The following is an 18,806-nucleotide window of genomic DNA, read 5'->3' as shown; positions in this document are numbered from 1 at the left end:
CAAAAATTTCTAGTTACGATTAATATTTATCGACGTTTTTATTCCTTGATACGTGACTCGATGATAGCGTAATTTCTCCCGTTATCATCTATGCTGATATTTTGACCATCTGCTTTTTACTTTTTGCGATACTGATGATCGCGAGGACGTTGACGAACTACATATTGCACTACGATTTGTCTACGATCGCACGAAATTCGTTTGATTTTCTACCGCGCCTCTATACTACTATAATATGTACACTATTCGTTAAAATGTACAACTTATTGACGACAAAATCAATTTTGTAGATTACATGCACTTGGCGATAGCCGAGAGCATCCATCGCTTTCGATATACCTAAAAACGAAAATGACGAAATGTACATAGAAATGATCTAGATCCAACCCACGGGAGACTGTGCGACTCCCCGGGATCTTAGGTCTGTTCTGTTTAGCTGAATTTCTTGCACAATTAATCTTTTCTCTTATTCTCTCCAGCATGAAAAGAAAAAGAGAAAAGGTGAACCGTGCAAGAAGTCCAGCTAAAAACGAACAGGCTTCGTAGCGTAAACGTGGCAAGTTCGAGAATCGCAATATCGCAGTTCAAAATTTCGACAATCGTAAATATCGCAACGTTCAAGGTGGCGAGCCAATCGGCGTCGAAAACCGTCGAAATTGGGTCGAAATGCAGAGGGCGCACGTGACGGAAGTACAGTCGAAGAGTCAAAACGTTGAAACGAACGGGTTAACTCCTGAATTCTTTATTAATTAAATCTCTCTTTTCTTTCTTTTTTTTTGGTTCAGCGTCTCATCTAGGAAAAAAAGATATGTAGTACGTATTCGCGCTTATCGGAGAAAATTCAGGAGCAAGCTTCTCATCCATCTTTACGTCTCTGTCTCTGTTCCTCGCCCGCTCTCTCTTTCTCTCCTACTTGCCGTCCTCGCCGATCTATTGCGCGCGTTCGATCGACGAGAGTCCAGTCGTCGAACCCCCCCCCCCCCCGCCCCCTACGCCGTTGTTGTTGGTCCTGGCATCGCTGTCGAGGACCCTCGATCCGCATCGCGACGTCCGCACCGCACGATCTGCAGTAGCATATTCATATATCGGAGGCTGTTCGGCTGACCGCGCGCGGGCGAGATGTCGTTGATCAGGACGCTGTGGAAGTGCGCGTTCAGTCCGCGGCTTTTCAAGATTTACGAGGTAACGTGGATCGGTCTGGTCGACGTAAGTACGACACACTTATTCAGCGACTCAGCGTTTTCCCCCCCGGAAATTTGCATAAAAAGTTGAGGTTATAATACGCGTATGCGTGTGTCCGATTTACAGAAGTCGTACGAGGCGAAGAACCTGGAGCGATGGGGCGATCATATCGTGATCTCCGTAAGTGTTCCGCGCGACAGATAGAACGGAGGTTGTGACGTTGCCGAGTGTTCGTCGCGCTCTCTTATCGCGCCGCTCCACGCGGGCGAGGATCTTCCAAATACCGGCGAACGCGAATTTCCGTCACAACTTACTAATCGTCTGAATATATCTTATTATTGTGACTGTAAGGATGTGCAAATTCATAAATTGTTCTTGCGCTGTTGCAGTTTGCGGCGATATGGTCCATGAGCCTGTACGCCGTACCGGTCATTGCCATGTTCGCCATGTACCAACGTGGCTACTCCTTGACGGATAACGTTTCTTGCTTGAGCAAATTGGCAGCTGGCGCCGGCGCGCTTCTCGTCGCCTCGTTGGCCGCACGCGGTTACTCCAGGGTTAATAATCCGGTGTACGTGAAGTTTGTGGAAACCTTGAACGAGACACAGTTACATTATAATGCCAGTACGAAGCAGGAACTTAATAAGTACGATTTTGAATTCTGGGCATGGCCTGTGGACTTTGATGTGTCGGAACTAAACAGGTTGGTCTCTATCTTTATCGATAATTAATATGTTAAAGATGTTCGAGAATCTTCAGCTTTCATTCAAGTGACAAATCTAATAAATTTTAGTAAAATTGGGATGTTTGTAGCAAAAATTTTTCAAGTTTTGACTCAAATGTCTTGGAAAATCGATATATATTTCAACATTTTGCTTAATTCCCTCTGAAAACTTGGAAAGTAGGGCTCGCACATGAAATATTGATGTTCTAAGTTAAAACTAAGATTGGCGATTTTAAATGGCTCTAATTATATGTTTCTTGTAGTGATACTGCAGATAAGTTGACACTAGAAAAAATTGCAAAGGCTAGCGGACGCCTCAGACGACAAAGCGGCAAAGAATTTGTATTTGCTATACCATGTAAATTGCTTTCTTATACGATAGCACATACATTCGCGGGTAAATTGATTTATCCTGGCAGTATATCTTTCATCGGCTGGATACTCGGTAACGCATTACGATTACACAGGCACACAAAAAAAAAAGTGTCTTGGCCGAGACACTACACTAGTGTATTCCCATGTACTTTTTCCCGCTGAATCCGAATCCGAAGTCAGAATTGTCAGATTGGCTAAAATTTATGAGATAACCACAAAAAAACTCAAAAACACGAATTTTTTTTCCCTTTAATTCGTGTTTTTGAGCAAAAAAATTGTTTTTTTGTGGTTATCTCATAAATTTTAGCCAATCTGACAATTCTGACTTCGGATTCGGATTCAGCGGGAAAAAGTACATGGGAATACACTAGTGTAGTGTCTCGGCCAAGACACTTTTTTTTTTGTGTGCCTGTGTTATTATTGTATTTACGTTTTCACGTTTTTACGGTACTAATTATTTTGCATCGCAATGTTAAAGGCTCCACGTTGGTGAAAGGAAGAGTAGATTTGATGAAACTAGGTGGAGAAAGATTCAAATTAATGACTGCTGATAAAAATCAAATTGACGCGATGTTTGTTGATCGGCGTAACAAGTAATGTAAACGATAACTTTATCGACATCTTATGTTATGCTGAAAACTGTTTTCTGATGTGCACCATATTGCAGAAGTGCTTATGGCGATGTATTGGTTGTAACTTGCGAAGGGAACTGTGGTTTTTATGAAACAGGGATTATATCCACTCCTCTAACCAAGGGCTATTCGGTGTTGGGCTGGAATCATCCGGGTTTCGCCAGCAGTACTGTAAGTGTTATCGCTTGCAAAGGAGTGAGCCTCGCGTATATTTCACAATAACAATCCGACGGGAAGAATTGCTGTTACTCCGCCGTAAGACTCTTTTTATTGCAACGATAAAATTTTTGCCGATGTTGCAGTTATTGTCATTCAGACAGTAAATGCAAAATTGGAGTAATGGCAAGCCTTCTTCTTCGAGGGCCGACTTGTATCTCGTATAACAGTAACAGTAAGTCATGACACAAAGGGTGCGCCATATCCAGAGCAAGAGGAAAACGCCATCGATTGTATAATGCGTTTTGCGATCGAGCGTCTAAAGTTTCCCGAAGAACGGATCATCGTGTACGGTTGGAGCATCGGAGGCTATCCCGCTACTTGGGCCGCTATGAATTATCCTTCTATTCGGAGCTTGGTAATATTCGGTTCAACTGATTACACACGTAAAATCGATTCCATAAATTGATGAATTAATCACCGCAGGTTTTAGATGCTACGTTCGATGATGTACTTCCATTAGCTATTAAAACAATGCCACCGTCCCTAGAAGGTTTAGTCCGCAACATAATCAGAGATTACTTCAATTTAAACATAGCAGAACAATTGAATAGGTATATTCTATGGCACATCATCATGATATAACAAAATTATAGTATCCCATGTGTATCTCTATATATTATCTTTTAATTTGATAGATATAACGGGACCGTATTGTTAGTGAGAAGAACAGACGACGAGATCCTCTCTATACCTCCCAACAGCTTATCTGGAAATCGCGGCAATATGTTGCTGATGAAATTACTCCTTAGACGTTATCCGCATCTATTTTCCGAAACCTCTGAATCTGGGACAGTCTTATCGAGGTTCTTATCCGCTGAAGCGTCTGACAGAAGTAAGGAATTGAGTATTAAAAGCGTTACTTAAAAAAACATATGAAAAGAAGTATATCATTATCAAATTGATTCTTTATATTTGCGACAGCGTCGATATTGGGATCGTTCCAAGTGGAGGAGAAACGTTGCCTAGAATTGATAACGGCTAATATACGAAGCGATGATGGGGTGATAAATTATCCGTCTACTCTAGGACAGAATTGTAATACTAGGACAAAATTACAGTTGGTTCTCTTCCTTGTACGTATTACATACACAAAGATTCGTAGATTTGAAATCGAAAAACAGCAAGAAAATTGTACTTTGATTGCTATTATTCCCCAAACTATTTTCTAGGCAACAATGTATATGAAAGATCAATCATCGTCGCACTGTATCCCGTTGTCTGTTGATCTGTTTCATCCGGGTTGGGATCCAGCATCCGCCATTGCTGTGAAGTAGCTTTCACAATACTATACTTGGAATATCAGAATAAGCTTCCCGAGCTTTTCTTATTTATATTAGTACATTATGAACAAATGAAAGCGGTAATAACGGTGCAATTTCGTATTAAGTTTTACTAGCACACATACACACAGGCGTTATTTATTCCATATTAATCTATAATCAATCTTACAAATTTTTGTGAAAAATTTTACATATTAGATATAATTTTTAATTCATAACAAGCATTTTAGTTGAGTTGCAATAGTTATTTGCATTTTTAAATTGATTATACGAGTCGCATATCACCAAGTACTGCTTTGTATAAAATTCATTTGTATTACAATATACATATTAAAATTTAAAAATTGATTCTTTAATATATTGACATTAATTTTAAGAAATAGCTTTTACAATGGTATGTATTACATTTTATTAGTAATTTAAAACCAGATAAAAGTAATTTGCATTAAAACTCTGAAATGAGAATATATATATACACACACATACATGTACATTGTAAGATAATAACTGTATTTTTCATTTCGATATTATAACTTAATTATTACGTAATTATTATTCGTAATCATTACTCATTTTTTAATAAAAAGAAGCGACTTCTTATTGTGAAATAAAAATAACATTGCAAAAAGAAGTTTGCATTGAAAACATTTAATATTAAAAGTACAAAATTCCGCTTTAAAATTATCAAAATTTATCTGAAAGATTACTTATGTATATATTTTGCAAAATTCATATATAATGATGATATCTTAGTTCTAATTTTACATGAAATTTCCACTATTTTCCATACAATGTATAAAAATAAATAACTATATGTCATACCCCGATAATTTCCGGTAATTTTACGTAACTTGAATATTGTCTAGAACAGTTTTAAGAGCAGTTTTAGAATCTTGGAATGGATCGACTACATTTGCGCGACTAGTCTTCATTGGTTTCTCTAGAAATACTTTCAGCACACTCCTTGTTTGCGCTAAGAAATAATCTCTCTGAGTAACTTTTTCCAAAGCCTTGAAACATCCTTCCAAATTCCAGTCAATTTTCCTACTGGCTTTGTCCTCGCCCTAAGAAACAGATTGTTAATCGTTTTACTCGCTTTCATGTATCTTCTACATGCATAAATAATAGTAATTCTTAATTTTTCTTACTTTCATTAAACCAAGATTAACTAGCAATGCATTATTCAAAATGGAGATTTGATTATTCTCTACGGCATAAGAAAACAGCTTTGCGTATAAAGCATCTGACAAGGATTCTGCTTTCATTCTCACATCCATGTAGCCACTGCCGCATAATGCCGATACTTTCATAATTATCCGTAAAAGCTCCTCTATATATTTCTGTTCTGTAGCTGTGTTACTTTGATTTGCCAAATTCTGGAACAAGAAGTAAAAATCTCGCTAGAAATATCACTAATTAGTACAGATATCCACACATTAATACGTACCGTTGCATAGTCGATAAAAGCTTGCACATTATCATCTTGCAACAGGTGCAACAGCAACAGTTTCTCAGCTGTTGGCGATTTCACAAAGTCCGTTACTGTTACCACTGTGGTTTCTGCAATATTATCTTGTTCCTTGTTGTCCTCTTTGTCACTTGCTTCATCCTCATCACTTTCGTTCTCTTCGCTCTGTTCATCCTCATTATCATCTTCCTCCTCCTCGTCCTCAGTATAATCCTCATCCAAAGAATTCAATGCATCAATTCTTCCCAATTTTGTGAGAATTTGTCGAAGGTTCTCGCGTCCTTCCGTTCCAAAGCAATTACCGTCCAGCTGTAGATTTGTCAGAAGAGTTTTATCATGCATGGCTTTGGCGACAGTATTTCCAGCATCCGCGCGTAGCTCGTTATTACTCAAGTCCAGATATCTGAGGGACGTATGATTGCCGTGAATCTCTAACGCCTCCGCTAAGACTGAAGCCCCTTTAGTCTTTAGTAAACAATCACCGAGGTTTAGTTCCTCCAGACCCCGGAAAGTCGGTAAAGCTTTAGCGAGCGCTCTGGCTCCTTTCAGTCCGATCGTATTGTCGTTCAAATTTAACATCCGCAAATTAGGATTGGCAGATAAACCCTGTGCAATCGCTGCGATGCCTACGTGATATATGCCGTTCTGTTGCATCACAACTTCCTCCAATGTCTTTAACCTTTCAAACACGGACGCCAATGCTTGCGCGCCCTCGTTCTCCAGCCGATTTCTGCCGACGATGAAAACTTTCAGCGCGAGCGGCGTGCCTATAGTAGAATTCAACTCGATTAAGCATTAAGAATACATTACAATACGTATAATTGCATACACATGTTACATAATATCTCACCTTCTTTAGAACTGTTCTCATGGCACTTCTCCAATGCTTTAGCCAACATCTTTCCACCTGATATACCGAGACCATTGTTGTTCAGTTTCAACTGTTGAAGGGTATAGCACGGACTCGACGCCAACAGATTTGCTAACCCTTGAATGCCGATTGGGCCGAAAGCATTGTCGCTCATGTCGAGCTCGGTTAGCTGGCTACCAGCGGTGCACAATGCCGTTCCTAGATGCTCCAACGCTTTTGGGATTTCTGTTTTCAGACGACCAGTGAACATGTCCTTCCATAGAGCCTTCTTCAACGGAGTCCCCTTCTCCTTCAACGCCTCCGCTATAGCCTCTGCGGCCGGCGTTCCCAACGTATTTCCTTCCAAATCCAAGTACTCCAAGCACGGACATGCTTTAATCGCTTCCACCACTTGGAGAGCTGTACAACACAATAAATTCATCAAATTCTCTGATAATAAATAAATAAATAATTTAATTTATACACACACGTGTAAATATAGAATTCAAACGTTTGCAGTGAAAATTTCGCAAAGCAACAGCTGCGTTTAGAGACCGAATTAAAAAAACACAATCGTTTCAATAGTTTCGTGCGCTTTACGTACAACGTGAGAAACACGAGGGGATACATCGTCGAGAAGATTCTAACGACTTACCGTCATCCGCAGTGTCCAATACGAGCGACTGACCGGCGAACGAAACTCCGACCGATTTCCGGCTCACGTCCTTCAACTGCTCGCCAATCTCGCCTAGACTGAACATGTTGCGCGTTTGCGATTGTCACAGATATTTTGTAAAACGATCCTGATGGACGATCCTTCGATATAAGGCTACGAAACTGCGAAGCACTGCGAAGTGCGAATAAGCGTCGACAAACTCGTCCCTTTGTTGGCTTTGTTGATATCGCTTCCCCACAGTGCGTGTTTCGCGTTCCGCCAGGTGGTAGTAAACGCGACGAAATTCGTATGCGCGGGAAACCGCTGCCAACACGTGCCAAGCACTGGAAAGAAAGTCACTATTCGGTCACGAACGTAATCGCGGCCATCGTGGGGTTAGGCTTGGTTAGGCTGCAGGGTGATCTTCATGAAGCTTCGATGAACTTTGTCCACATTTCTACTGATGCAATTTGACTTTAAAGCTGGCCACACACACTTTTTCGTAACAGTAACAGTAGGATTTCGACCAATCGGGTTACTCGATTCGGGAACGTACGGCCGTACGGCCGTACGTTTCCAAATCGAGTAACCCGATTGGTCGAAATCCTACTGTTACTGTTACGAAAAAGTGTGTGTGGCCAGCTTAAATTAATTTACTTTTTATCTTTTTTTAATTATAAGAATTAGAAAAAGATAGAAAGTAAGTTAAACCGAGAATAAAGTTAATCGATCTGCATTGACAGAAATGAATAATGATCGATGATTGAGGGGATCCTAAAGCCGTCTGTATTACCGACCAAATTCTATATCTATCCTTGTATAGACAATAATAATAGACAAGGATAGACAAGGTTATAGGTTATATTGCATTCATTACAATTAATCTTTTTTTGTAGGCTTTTATTCTTAGTTCCAATTGCACGATATTGTAACGTCCTTTGCAATTTCTTCGTGCAATGCCTAGTCTCTGTCGGTAACACAGGTCACTGTGTTTATCGACAGCGCGCTGCAAATACTGACGCGAGAAACCATTGTTCGTCACTGCCTGTCTCATTTATCGTATCTCGTATCGTCACTTACTTCAACACGTGGTCCACGTGGAAGCAAGGTAATAAACTTGTACAAGTAGATATGAATCTTTGCAATATAATTATAATAAATATATCGGGTGAGTTTTATTTCATGTGCCAATTATCTTTGCCAATTATCTCAGAATAAAGTATTGGTTTATTGGAAAAATGTTTCAGATAAAAGTTGGACGGTTCAAAGGGGCTAATAAACGCCGCGATCTTATTAGAATATTAGATTTTTGGTCCGGGGCCCGTGTTAAGCCCAGTAGGGCTCTAGTCACATTTTTTAAAATAAAAACTACCATTTTTTATTATATCGTCTTTCTACTAATTAATTTCAACAACTTTTGTCTGAAACATTTTTTATTTGCTTTATACTTTTTTAGATATTTAAAGAAAACTTGGTAATTTTTTCAATGTTTAGCTTACGGTATCTCAATAATTGTTTGTCGGAGGAAAAAGTGGTACAGGAATTTTGACTTAAATTTGTCTCAAGAATATACTGTTGCAATAGTACCCTAATTTTTTAAATATTATATGTATATATGAAAGTTTCAAGGAAAAATGGGGGTTTCCATTAAAAAAATTTAACTTGGGCGCTACCGGGCCGAACACCGGACTCGGACCTAAAATCTAGTAAAATCGTTTATTGGCCCTTTCTGAACCCTTCAACTTTTATCTAAAATATTTCTCCAGTAAACCAATACTTTCTGAGATAATTGGTGGAGATAATTGGCATACGAAATAAACTCACTCTTTATGATATTATAATATAGCATTTTGTATGACATATATACATGGCTAACAAAGCACAAAGATTATTACATTGGCTGCATTCCGATATTCACTGTCAGTAGTGAACGTCTATATTTTACGTCACGTATACTATAGATTTTCAGTACTGAAAGTTGCTGACAGTGAATATCGGAATGCAGCCATTATTACTTTATATCTTTTATCTTTTTTCAGAGAGAGAACATGACATCCAATTATAATTATCATTCTTTACATTGTGAGAGTGATGTCCAATATCCTTATACTGACAGAGTAGTGGTAGGAGAGGATTATGTTGATTTCATATATCAATTTGTGAAGGACAGCAACATATCCGCAAAAAACTGTATGAATACTACTAGCATAAGTAATATTCGTAATAATATAATTGGAACACCTAGCAATTTTCCAAACCATGAAAATATTCTTATGGTATGTGCATTTTCTGATATTATCTGTTATTCACGAATATAAAAGAAGCGGATTAATTAAGACGCGATGAATGATGCGCAAAAGTTATTGTAAAGTTTTAAATTTTTATATATTTTCCAACCTTATTAAACTGCGCGCCGACTAAATTGTCAGACTTGAAACACAGCTCTGGGTTGGAATAGTAATAATCCTCTCCTGATATTATCTGTATAATTATTATCTCTATAATTATTATTGTTCTATAGAATTATTATATTTCTATAGAAAGTAATCGCAATCTAATTTTATGCTACAACATTTGGTAATAGTACTTTTTTCCAAGTAGCAAAGATGACGTCTAAAGATGTCTTATTAACGTCATAGACGTTATTAAGACGTTATTTGACGTCACTTTGCTACTTGGGTTTTTGCTCTTTAATACAGAAGAAGTATGATTTCGATATTTCAATATCTCCATGGCAAAAACAAGTGCCATATACTTTTGCATCAAAGCGTTTTAGAGATGCTTATTATCATTATATTGGTACGTAACATCTGAATTGATAAACAAGATATTGGCAAGAAAAATGTTTATGTTCAGAAAAGGTTATACGTAAATTTTCTATTTTGAAGATCTCGAATTTCATGAAGCTGTATATCCAATTAGAGTCTCTATATATGAAGTATATAATTATGGGAACGTAACTGAAGTTTGGGCCCAAGATTCTGATGATGAGAGTCGGTGGTTTCCATTGTGGGATGGAGACCCTCAATTCTACGGAATTTCTACATCCTATAGACGCAGACATTCGGGATCACGGATATTTTCCCCGCTTTTACGGTCTTGTAACTTTAAAACCAAAAAGTTCAGACTACAATTTATATCCAACTCTTGCACACAGCTAGATGCTGTGTTGCTGATTGGTACATCAAAATTGATTTTCCCTAAAAATCCTGAAGATAAGAGTTTATCTGAACTGTTACATCGTATTTGGGTACAAAGACATTCTTGTTCGAGTTATTGTATTTGTTGTTCTAAACAAGAACAAAATGACTCTCAAGAGAAAGATGCTTGGAACATGTATCTATTGGAGGACTTTTATAATACAACACGTGATTATGAAAATGCACACTCGGATATACTTGATCTTCAAAAGGAATTTCCTAAATATTGCGTTATTTGTAAAAGGTATTATAAATTGTCGATATTAAGTAATATTCAATCTTATTTTATTTACTTAATAATGAAAATATGTTTCAATGTTATTTGCAGCGATGTAGCAACGAATTTTCACAAGAGCAAGCTCGCGCACAAGCAAGTATCTCGAGAGGAAGATGTGCCATCTTCTAAGCAGGGATATGTGAATCACCCTTTATTAAGAAATCATTGGAATTATGTAAAATTTATAGAAGATATCAAACTCTCTTCGGGAGAATCCAAGAAGCAACTTGACAGTTTTTCTACGCTTCCTGTAAAATATTTGAAGTTTATTTTTTGTAATAATTTATTACAATATAATCTCATGTATTAAAATTTTATATTTTGTTTTTGCAGGATGAAATAATACTAATGATATTAAAATACTTGGATATGAGGTCGTTTTGCCGTATGAGTAAAGTAAATAAACGCCTCAATAATTTAACACAGGATCCTTTTCTCTTTAAATGTTTGAACTTACGAAATTTAAGAAATGCATACTCTGAGGATTCATCCTTTTGTTATGATAAAATTCTATTTTATTTTGCATCCAAATGTAAATATTTACAACAGTTAGATCTTACAAAGAGCTGCATTTCTGCTCCGGATTTCGTAAACTTTCTTCAGAGTTGCGGCAATTGTTTAACGCACTTACGATTAAGTAGTAGTCTAAATGGCAATTTTGTTGACAAATTATCTCTATTAAAAATTTCAGAGATATGCAAAAATTTGAAAGGTACATAAATAAATATGATTGTTAAGATTACAGATAAACTGTATATGACTAATATGTACATTCTTTTTTTAAGTATTGGATCTCAGTTATTGTACTCTGGAGGGAATGGACCAAGAAGTTTCGAGTCTCGAAAATCTAGAATTTCTAGAGAATTTAGATCTTAGAGGGTCATGTATAAAAGCTGAATCTCTTTGCAAAATACTGCAAAAGACTCGCCGGATGCGTGACTTAAATTTGAACATGTTTCTTTATGAGGATGATGATGATGATGATGATGATGATGATGATGATGATACAAGATCATTTACACGCATACATTTAGACGCAATTACGATACAATTAAGAAATTCGTGTCCAGACTTGGAAATAATAGATTTATCGGGCAATATTATTACATCGCGAGGTATTCATGCCCTCGCCGAATGCAAGAATTTACGAAAACTGACAATGATGGAGATGTACGTGTGTGTTACATTTTCTTTTAAAACATTCTTTATCAAAATGTGTGTTTACATTTCTTGCAAACACCATGAAACGGTTATTATTTTTCTGTTTGCGATTGGAAAACCACTTAATAGTATGACTTTTGTTACAGGAATTGTATAATCAATAAGCATAGCTTGCATAGATTGTTTTCCTCCTGTCAATACTTAGAAGAAGTCAATTTGATGTATCTCAGTATGACGGGTCCCTATAAGGATGTCTATGAAGGACTGAGACTGTGTAAAAACTTAAGACAATTATACTTGGATAATATATCTAGTTTCGCAATTCTCGAGCAGTGTCCTAAACTGCAAACAATCTATGTTAATATGCGGAACAGAACTGACGACATGCGTGATAGCCAGGCGTTCGTTGCTCAGGCGAAGGAAAAATATCCACACGTGTCCATCCTTGAATATCAAAAGGGAATATGTGATGAGGATGATGAAGAATGGTGAATGTGAAGGAAAATGGCTTCCTTACCGATTTCGCTGAAATTTAACAATATATTATGTATTTTGACGTGTTAAATTCGAATATATAAGTTAAAATCGTCGCTCTCAAGTAGAACGAAAGTTATAAAGATAAAGTACTAAAAGTGACAATTTTCGGGTTAAGAAATATGCTATATCGGCAGGGTACAAGTACATACCAGAGAAAGCATGCGCAGTGATGTAAAAGTGCGCAAAATTATTTGAAATAAATAAGACTTTAGAAATGATTCTTGTATATAGTATTAAAAAATATTAGAAGTGGGCGGGGGAGGGCTTTCACCCTTCCCCCTGCACTTCCACCCCGAAAAAAATCTATCCAAACCCAAACCTATTTCTGACAAACTGAAATTTTCATTTTGCACTTTATTAATCCAGTAGAATTGCAAAAATAATTTCTCACGATAGTCTCAGTTTGCAGACCATGAGCCATGTCTGCAGTCATTCTTCCATGACACTTTTTACTTTTAAATTGAATTGGCAAGTTCTTTAAAATTTTGTTTCCTTGTTTTGATTTAATGTGCTTTGCGATCGACAGAACTGTTTAAAGCAAAATTTCTAACTATATAGATTTGTCATTCGTAATTCTTTTTATATAATGTATATTAAACGACAAAATATTATTAATTCTATCTAAGTTAACAAAATAGTATAGATATTACTTGATAAATTAATCGGCGATTAATTCAACCGACAGAATTGCTTAAAAATTATTTGATAAATTAATCGATATAATTATAATTTTATTGGCAGAATTTTATTGAAAGCAAAATTATTCCTGTTCTTTTTTTTTCATGATAAAGCCCATGTACATAAATTAACAGAATAGTGCAGGCATTGCTTGACAAGTTTATCAACGATTAAATTAATCAGGAGTTCGATTGAAATTATCCTAAAAGACCTAAAGTAATGAATCGTCTTCGTCTCTTTCTCATACTACGTTTACGCGAGCGTTACTTTTGTAGTAACTTACGATAATTTCTTCGCGTAAACGGGATTTTCCTTCGCGTAAACGGGATTTTGTAGTAACTTGCGATAATTTACTCCGCGTAAACGAGTGATATATCGTAAGTTACTACAGAAGTAAAGCCCCTTGCACAATGCCAGGCAACAAGCAATAGGAACAGGAAATAACCAAAAAATCGTTAATTACAACCTAAAAAATTCGAATGCTATGATTGGTTGGCAACAGGCAATAGGCACAGAATTTCGAACGTGACGGAAACTCTGTGTCTATTGCCTGTGTCACTGTTTATTCTGCATTTATACATGATTTCTGATTTCTATTCCCTGTTCCTATGCCTGTTGCCTGGCATTGTGCAAGGGGTTTAACGCTCGCGTAAACGTAGTATCAGAATTATTTCTTTTCTCGCTGCTATCATTAAATATTTATCTGAAAATTCTATTCACCGATTAAAGCGAATTTCCATACTCTCACGAATATATTCACCTTGGGGCTTTTCACATCATGATGGCGTACTTTAAGGCTGTTGGTAAATTTATTGACAACTGCGGTCTTACGAATGTAATGGTGAATTCGCAAATGCTGGCGAACGGATCTGTAAACAGTTACATTGCAGGAAAACACTTCAACAGATGCAAAAGATTACATCCAAACGTATCATTGGCTCTGCAAATTTTGCATTTTGAACAATATTTAAACCTGCATAATACTGTATGTAGTGAAGAAATGAAAATGTATTTAGTTGAATATCAAAAAACAAGATCTGATAAACCATGTATACAAGAACGCGATTTACTAGATTTATTCAATAACTATGAAGAATTCAAGCAGCAAACGGAGATCATGGCAAAACTCCGCAGTTTTATATGATGTATATTACCTTTATAGAATATTATTTAACACTGAGTGCAAGCATACGAACTGTAAATTTTGAACTATTTACATCTATTTTGCCAAAAATAGCAAACCTATTTTTTGCTTTCAATCAACAAAACTACGCACGTTATCTAGTCAAATATTATAATAATCTGATAAAAGTTGATCAAACTCATCCAGGATTAAGGGAACAATTCGAAAAGGGATCATTCGGTGTGAAGAGAACTAACAAACCAAGTTCAAGACAACCGATTGATTTAACCCTGGAACAGACGATAAACGCTGATGCTGCCAATAAGCTCACAGGTATAAGTCACACAACAAACTCTATTTCTGCAAGACAACGGTGGTGCAAAAGCCACACCTTAAGATCAACAATCATTAGTTTTATAATGAGTGAGACAGGACTGAGAAAAGGTCAAGACATAACGGCCGACCTGAAAAAGAGCAGGATCGAAAAAAGTTCGCAACAGCTTCAAGATTTTCTTTCTCACATTAAACAAAATATTAATCCGTTTTCAGCCGAATTGGATAAAAATTATTTATTCAATATTTCGACAGGACAAACAGCTAAAGAAGAAATTGAGTTTTTTATTAAATGTTGAAACAATGGGTAACGAACAGAGACTTAAATTTATTACGGAATGTGTAGAAAATGAAAAAAGGTTTGAAAATCCTATCAAGAGAAACAAAATTCTTAACTTTACTGACAACATTCAAAAAAAGAAAATGTCAGTTTCAGGAAAAGTCGTCGAACTCCGTATGCAACGTGATTTGTTTGGGCAATTTCTATGCATATCTCTCAAAAAAACTTTAGATATAGATAAAGTTTTATCGTATCCTCTAACGCCGGTGCCATTGTCAATGTGCCACATAGATGGTTCTATTTGCAAAACAAATAAAGCAATATTATTGAAAGTTCTCGAGCAGCACATTATTGAAACACATACTCCACAGCGCACTGACGTTAAAGTTTTCGATGGTTTTTTAATGCTCCATCTAATGAGGGACATTCTAGCAAAGTACGAAAATATATCGATCAAAATCCTTCAAATGTTTTGCTCGAATGAAGCTAAAGTTGTAATAATCGCCTTTGATCGATACCTTTTTCCATCAATAAAAGATAACGAGCACTCTTTGAGAGGAATGGAAGTCGCACAGTTTCACATCGAGGGACCCGAGCAAATACGCAACACCGATTTTAATAATGATTTGAAAAATATAAATTTCAAACGAGCTCTGGTTGAATTTCTTTTAGAGCACTGGACACTCGATCACGTAGCACCTTTCATTGGTGATAAAACTATTTATGTTAACTACGATCAGTGCTACAAATACGTTGTACGCAATGGCGTTGTAGAGAAAACAGTCGATCAATCTTTAAGCTGCCCGGTGCACGAAGAAGCCGACACGAAAATTGTTTATCACGTCTGTCACATCGATTACGACGCGCATGTAACAATTAGATGCTCTGACACTGACGTGGCCGTCATAATGCTCGGCAACATGAGCGTTATAAGTAATCGTAAGATTGAAATATCTATGGAAGTCGGTGTCGGCAATAAACAACGCTTTATAAATATCAGCAAATTATATAAAAAAATAGGCCCTCAACTGAGCGCAGCACTGCCGGCTTTCCATGCCTTCACTGGCTGCGATTATAATCCTTCCTTTTTCAAGAAAGGGAAAAGCCGTCCCTACAAATTATTACATAACTCTGCAGTATACATTGATAGTTTCATTAAACTAAGTAACGCACCTGACGGAAACTTGGAGAGCACGTTTACAACAATTGAAGAATATGTTTGCCGACTATACAATTTTAAAAAAATTAACAGTGTAAACGAAGCAAGAGCTGCTATGTTTTTCAAAACGTACAACATCTTGGACAACGATATGACATATTTCGTCTGCCAGCAAAAAATATAGACGGGTCAGCTCTACCGCCTTGCAAAATCGAACTGCACCAACATTTGCTTCGGACGACGTACATCGCTAATATTTGGGCCCATGCACATCTCGCTGTTCCAACTGAATTGCACCCGACTGATTACGGCTGGAGAGAAGAGGACAACAAATTTTTGTTCAAATAGTTCGACGGCGATCAGCTACCCCCTTCTCTTGGCGATATTACCATCGAGGAAGAAAAAGAAAGTACTGCAGGTCAGAATTATACTTCACTATTTCACTATTTCTTTATTCAAGTGTAATTTTTAGATTAGTTTTGTTTTTAATTTAAAAATACAGTTTAGAAACAATTAAAACAATTTTTTATTATAACGTGAACACTTTTTATAAATAATATTCTAATTAATTTCAAAATTTTGCTCTTGCGTTATTATATTATTATATTATATATGTATTAAAATTATAAAACTAAATTAAAAAACTTTTTTATGCGATTATTTTTTATGTAATAATATATTATTTATTATATTTGCTTACAGATGATGAGGATCGGACGCCGATGATCGATATGGATTACAGCGACCACGAAAGCGAGCAAGAGTTTGAGGGCGATGATGAGGAAGACTGAAGAGTAAATGTCTCATACCTCATACGTATTTAAAAAAAAAAACGTAAATTAAAAATTATTTTTGTCAATAAATGCGTTAAATATAATTACATATTTGAATATAATCAATAGCATAATTTAGCGTGAGAGAGAAGCAGCTGATGCCGTGAGATAGGCGCAACGCGCCCGCGCGCATATACGCACCGTTTTATTAATAAAAATCAAGTTATCTGAAACCAAGAAAGCTAAAACTTTGTAAACTTATAGTTATCTGTAACAGTTACACGAAAATAATTGTCCGCTGAGGTTTTCGCAGTGGAAAAGTGCTCAGCTGATGCAGTGAAGAATGCCACGCGCCCGCGCTCATAGCGACGCGCCGTATCTTTCAGTCGTCAGCTGAGCACTTTTCCACCGCGAAAAGCTCAGCGGACAATTATTTTCGTGAAACTGTTAAAGTCGACTATCACTTCCCCAAATTTCAGCTTTCTTAGTATAAGTTTACTCAGCGCATATTTTTCGCATGTTTGGGCGGGAAGCTGACGTACAACCCCCCACCATGAAGTCAGCTGACTATTATTTTCCGTCTATTTAGATCATAATAAACGTACAAACAAAGTCTCAGCTTTCTTTATGTCGGTTTATTTTTATTATAATTATACGTGTGTGGGTGGCTGCCGCGGCAACACCCACCGCAAATGCGCAAGCTAACGGTCACTTCGTTTAGTAGCAATACTAAATGAACCATACAGCAAAATCTTAGGTTTCTTAATTTTGGTCATAAAAAATGGCAGCGGGCTCCCGGACTATTACTACAGCAAGTAACATTATTGGGGAAACATGCCCTTTGGAATTGTCTCAGAAAAGAAGTACTGCCGTTTCCATTGAAAACAACAGACTGGTTGAACATTGCTCGAGAATTTGAAAACCAATGGCAGTTCAATCATTGTATAGGTGCTATTGACGGGAAACATATATTAATTGAGGTATGTAGAAATATTAAAGAGTTTAATGAATGATAAATTGCATCAGTAAATAATATTTTTTTGTAGTGTCCTGACAATGCTGGCTCCGCATATTTTAATTATAAAAATGCTCACAGCATTGTATTGTTGGGAATCTGTGATGCAAAATATATATTCACATTAGTCGAAATAGGTGCCTATGGCCGTCGCAGTGATGGCGGAATTTTTAGAGATTCCATAATGGGCCAAAAATTCAACGAGAGACAAATGAATGTACCGAAACCAGAACGGCTGACAGTCGATGGAATGCCTTTGCCGTATGTTCTTGTCGGTGACGAAGCATTTCAACTAAGTGATTATTTACTTCGACCGTATCCTGGCAGAGGAGGTCTTAGCCAAGATCGGAATATTTTTAACTATCGTCTCAGCCGTGCTCGAAGAACTATTGAAAATGCCTTCGGAATATTGGTCAGTCAGTGGAGAATTCTAAAAAGACCCATCAATGCTACTGTTGATAACACAATTAACATGATTAAGGCCATCATATGTCTCCATAATTGGCTTCGAAAGCGTGACGATACAAATGAATATATTTCACCAAATATGGTTGATCAATATGGTTCTAACGGTTTAATTCCTGCATCTTGGAGACAAGAAGTAAAGGATTCGGCACTCCAAGATGTTGGTATTTACGGTAACCATAACAGTAGCCGATCTGCCATAGCTATTAGGGAAGAATTTTCTAATTTTTTCAATGGAGAAGGAGCTGTTCCCTGGCAATATAATCGTAACTAAAACAATCCCTTTAATTTGAGCGATGATGGAATAGCTTAGTACATTTTAAGTAGGATTAATACTTTATTTTTAATACGCTCTCTGTTCGGTTATATAAATATTCTGCTGTAAAGAAATTTGAAGCACCCGTTGCAGTTTCGTTATAG

The 18,806-nt window shown here is 36.8% G+C and overlaps 3 protein-coding genes and 2 pseudogenes across 4 annotated transcripts; 4 read left to right on the top strand and 1 right to left on the bottom strand.

The window, feature by feature from the left end:
• The first annotated feature begins 683 nt into the window (after window positions 1-683).
• On the top strand, window positions 684-4,768 carry LOC139773466 (phosphatidylserine lipase ABHD16A). Of its 2 annotated transcripts, none has more exons than XM_071707894.1 (11): window positions 684-1,206; window positions 1,309-1,362; window positions 1,572-1,885; window positions 2,170-2,351; window positions 2,760-2,874; window positions 2,949-3,084; window positions 3,323-3,487; window positions 3,556-3,683; window positions 3,768-3,964; window positions 4,054-4,205; window positions 4,302-4,768. In XM_071707894.1, the coding sequence occupies exons 1-11, from the start codon at window positions 1,120-1,122 to the stop codon at window positions 4,404-4,406; spliced, it is 1,635 nt and encodes a 544-aa protein (XP_071563995.1). In that variant the 5' UTR covers window positions 684-1,119; the 3' UTR covers window positions 4,407-4,768. The 2 variants fall into 2 exon arrangements, with proteins under 2 accessions (XP_071563995.1, XP_071563996.1); XM_071707895.1 differs by having other exon boundaries at window positions 685-1,182.
• On the bottom strand, window positions 4,515-7,701 carry Rangap (Ran GTPase activating protein). The gene is made up of 5 exons (XM_071707893.1): window positions 7,386-7,701; window positions 6,731-7,150; window positions 5,860-6,647; window positions 5,561-5,788; window positions 4,515-5,476 (listed from the first exon to the last, which is right to left on the bottom strand). Exons 1-5 carry the CDS (start codon window positions 7,489-7,491, stop codon window positions 5,255-5,257), a joined length of 1,764 nt encoding a protein of 587 aa, XP_071563994.1. The 5' UTR covers window positions 7,492-7,701; the 3' UTR covers window positions 4,515-5,254.
• A 648-nt stretch (window positions 7,702-8,349) lies between these two features.
• LOC139773464 (F-box/LRR-repeat protein 4-like) lies at window positions 8,350-12,778 on the top strand. Its single transcript, XM_071707891.1, has 8 exons — window positions 8,350-8,493; window positions 9,425-9,661; window positions 10,085-10,184; window positions 10,274-10,829; window positions 10,914-11,112; window positions 11,196-11,574; window positions 11,648-12,032; window positions 12,170-12,778. The coding sequence occupies exons 2-8, from the start codon at window positions 9,434-9,436 to the stop codon at window positions 12,513-12,515; spliced, it is 2,193 nt and encodes a 730-aa protein (XP_071563992.1). The 5' UTR covers window positions 8,350-8,493; window positions 9,425-9,433; the 3' UTR covers window positions 12,516-12,778.
• LOC139773495 (uncharacterized) lies at window positions 12,680-16,924 on the top strand (annotated as a pseudogene).
• Window positions 16,925-17,687: 763 nt separating this feature from the next.
• Window positions 17,688-18,757, top strand: LOC139773494 (uncharacterized; annotated as a pseudogene).
• The last annotated feature ends 49 nt before the right edge of the window (window positions 18,758-18,806 follow it).

This window comes from Temnothorax nylanderi, unplaced genomic scaffold (genome assembly GCF_030848795.1).
Source record: "Temnothorax nylanderi isolate EJ_2023f unplaced genomic scaffold, tnyl_v1.0 TNYL_tig0062_pilon, whole genome shotgun sequence".
NCBI lineage: Eukaryota > Metazoa > Arthropoda > Insecta > Hymenoptera > Formicidae > Temnothorax > Temnothorax nylanderi.
This window is presented reverse-complemented; position numbering and strand designations above follow the sequence as displayed.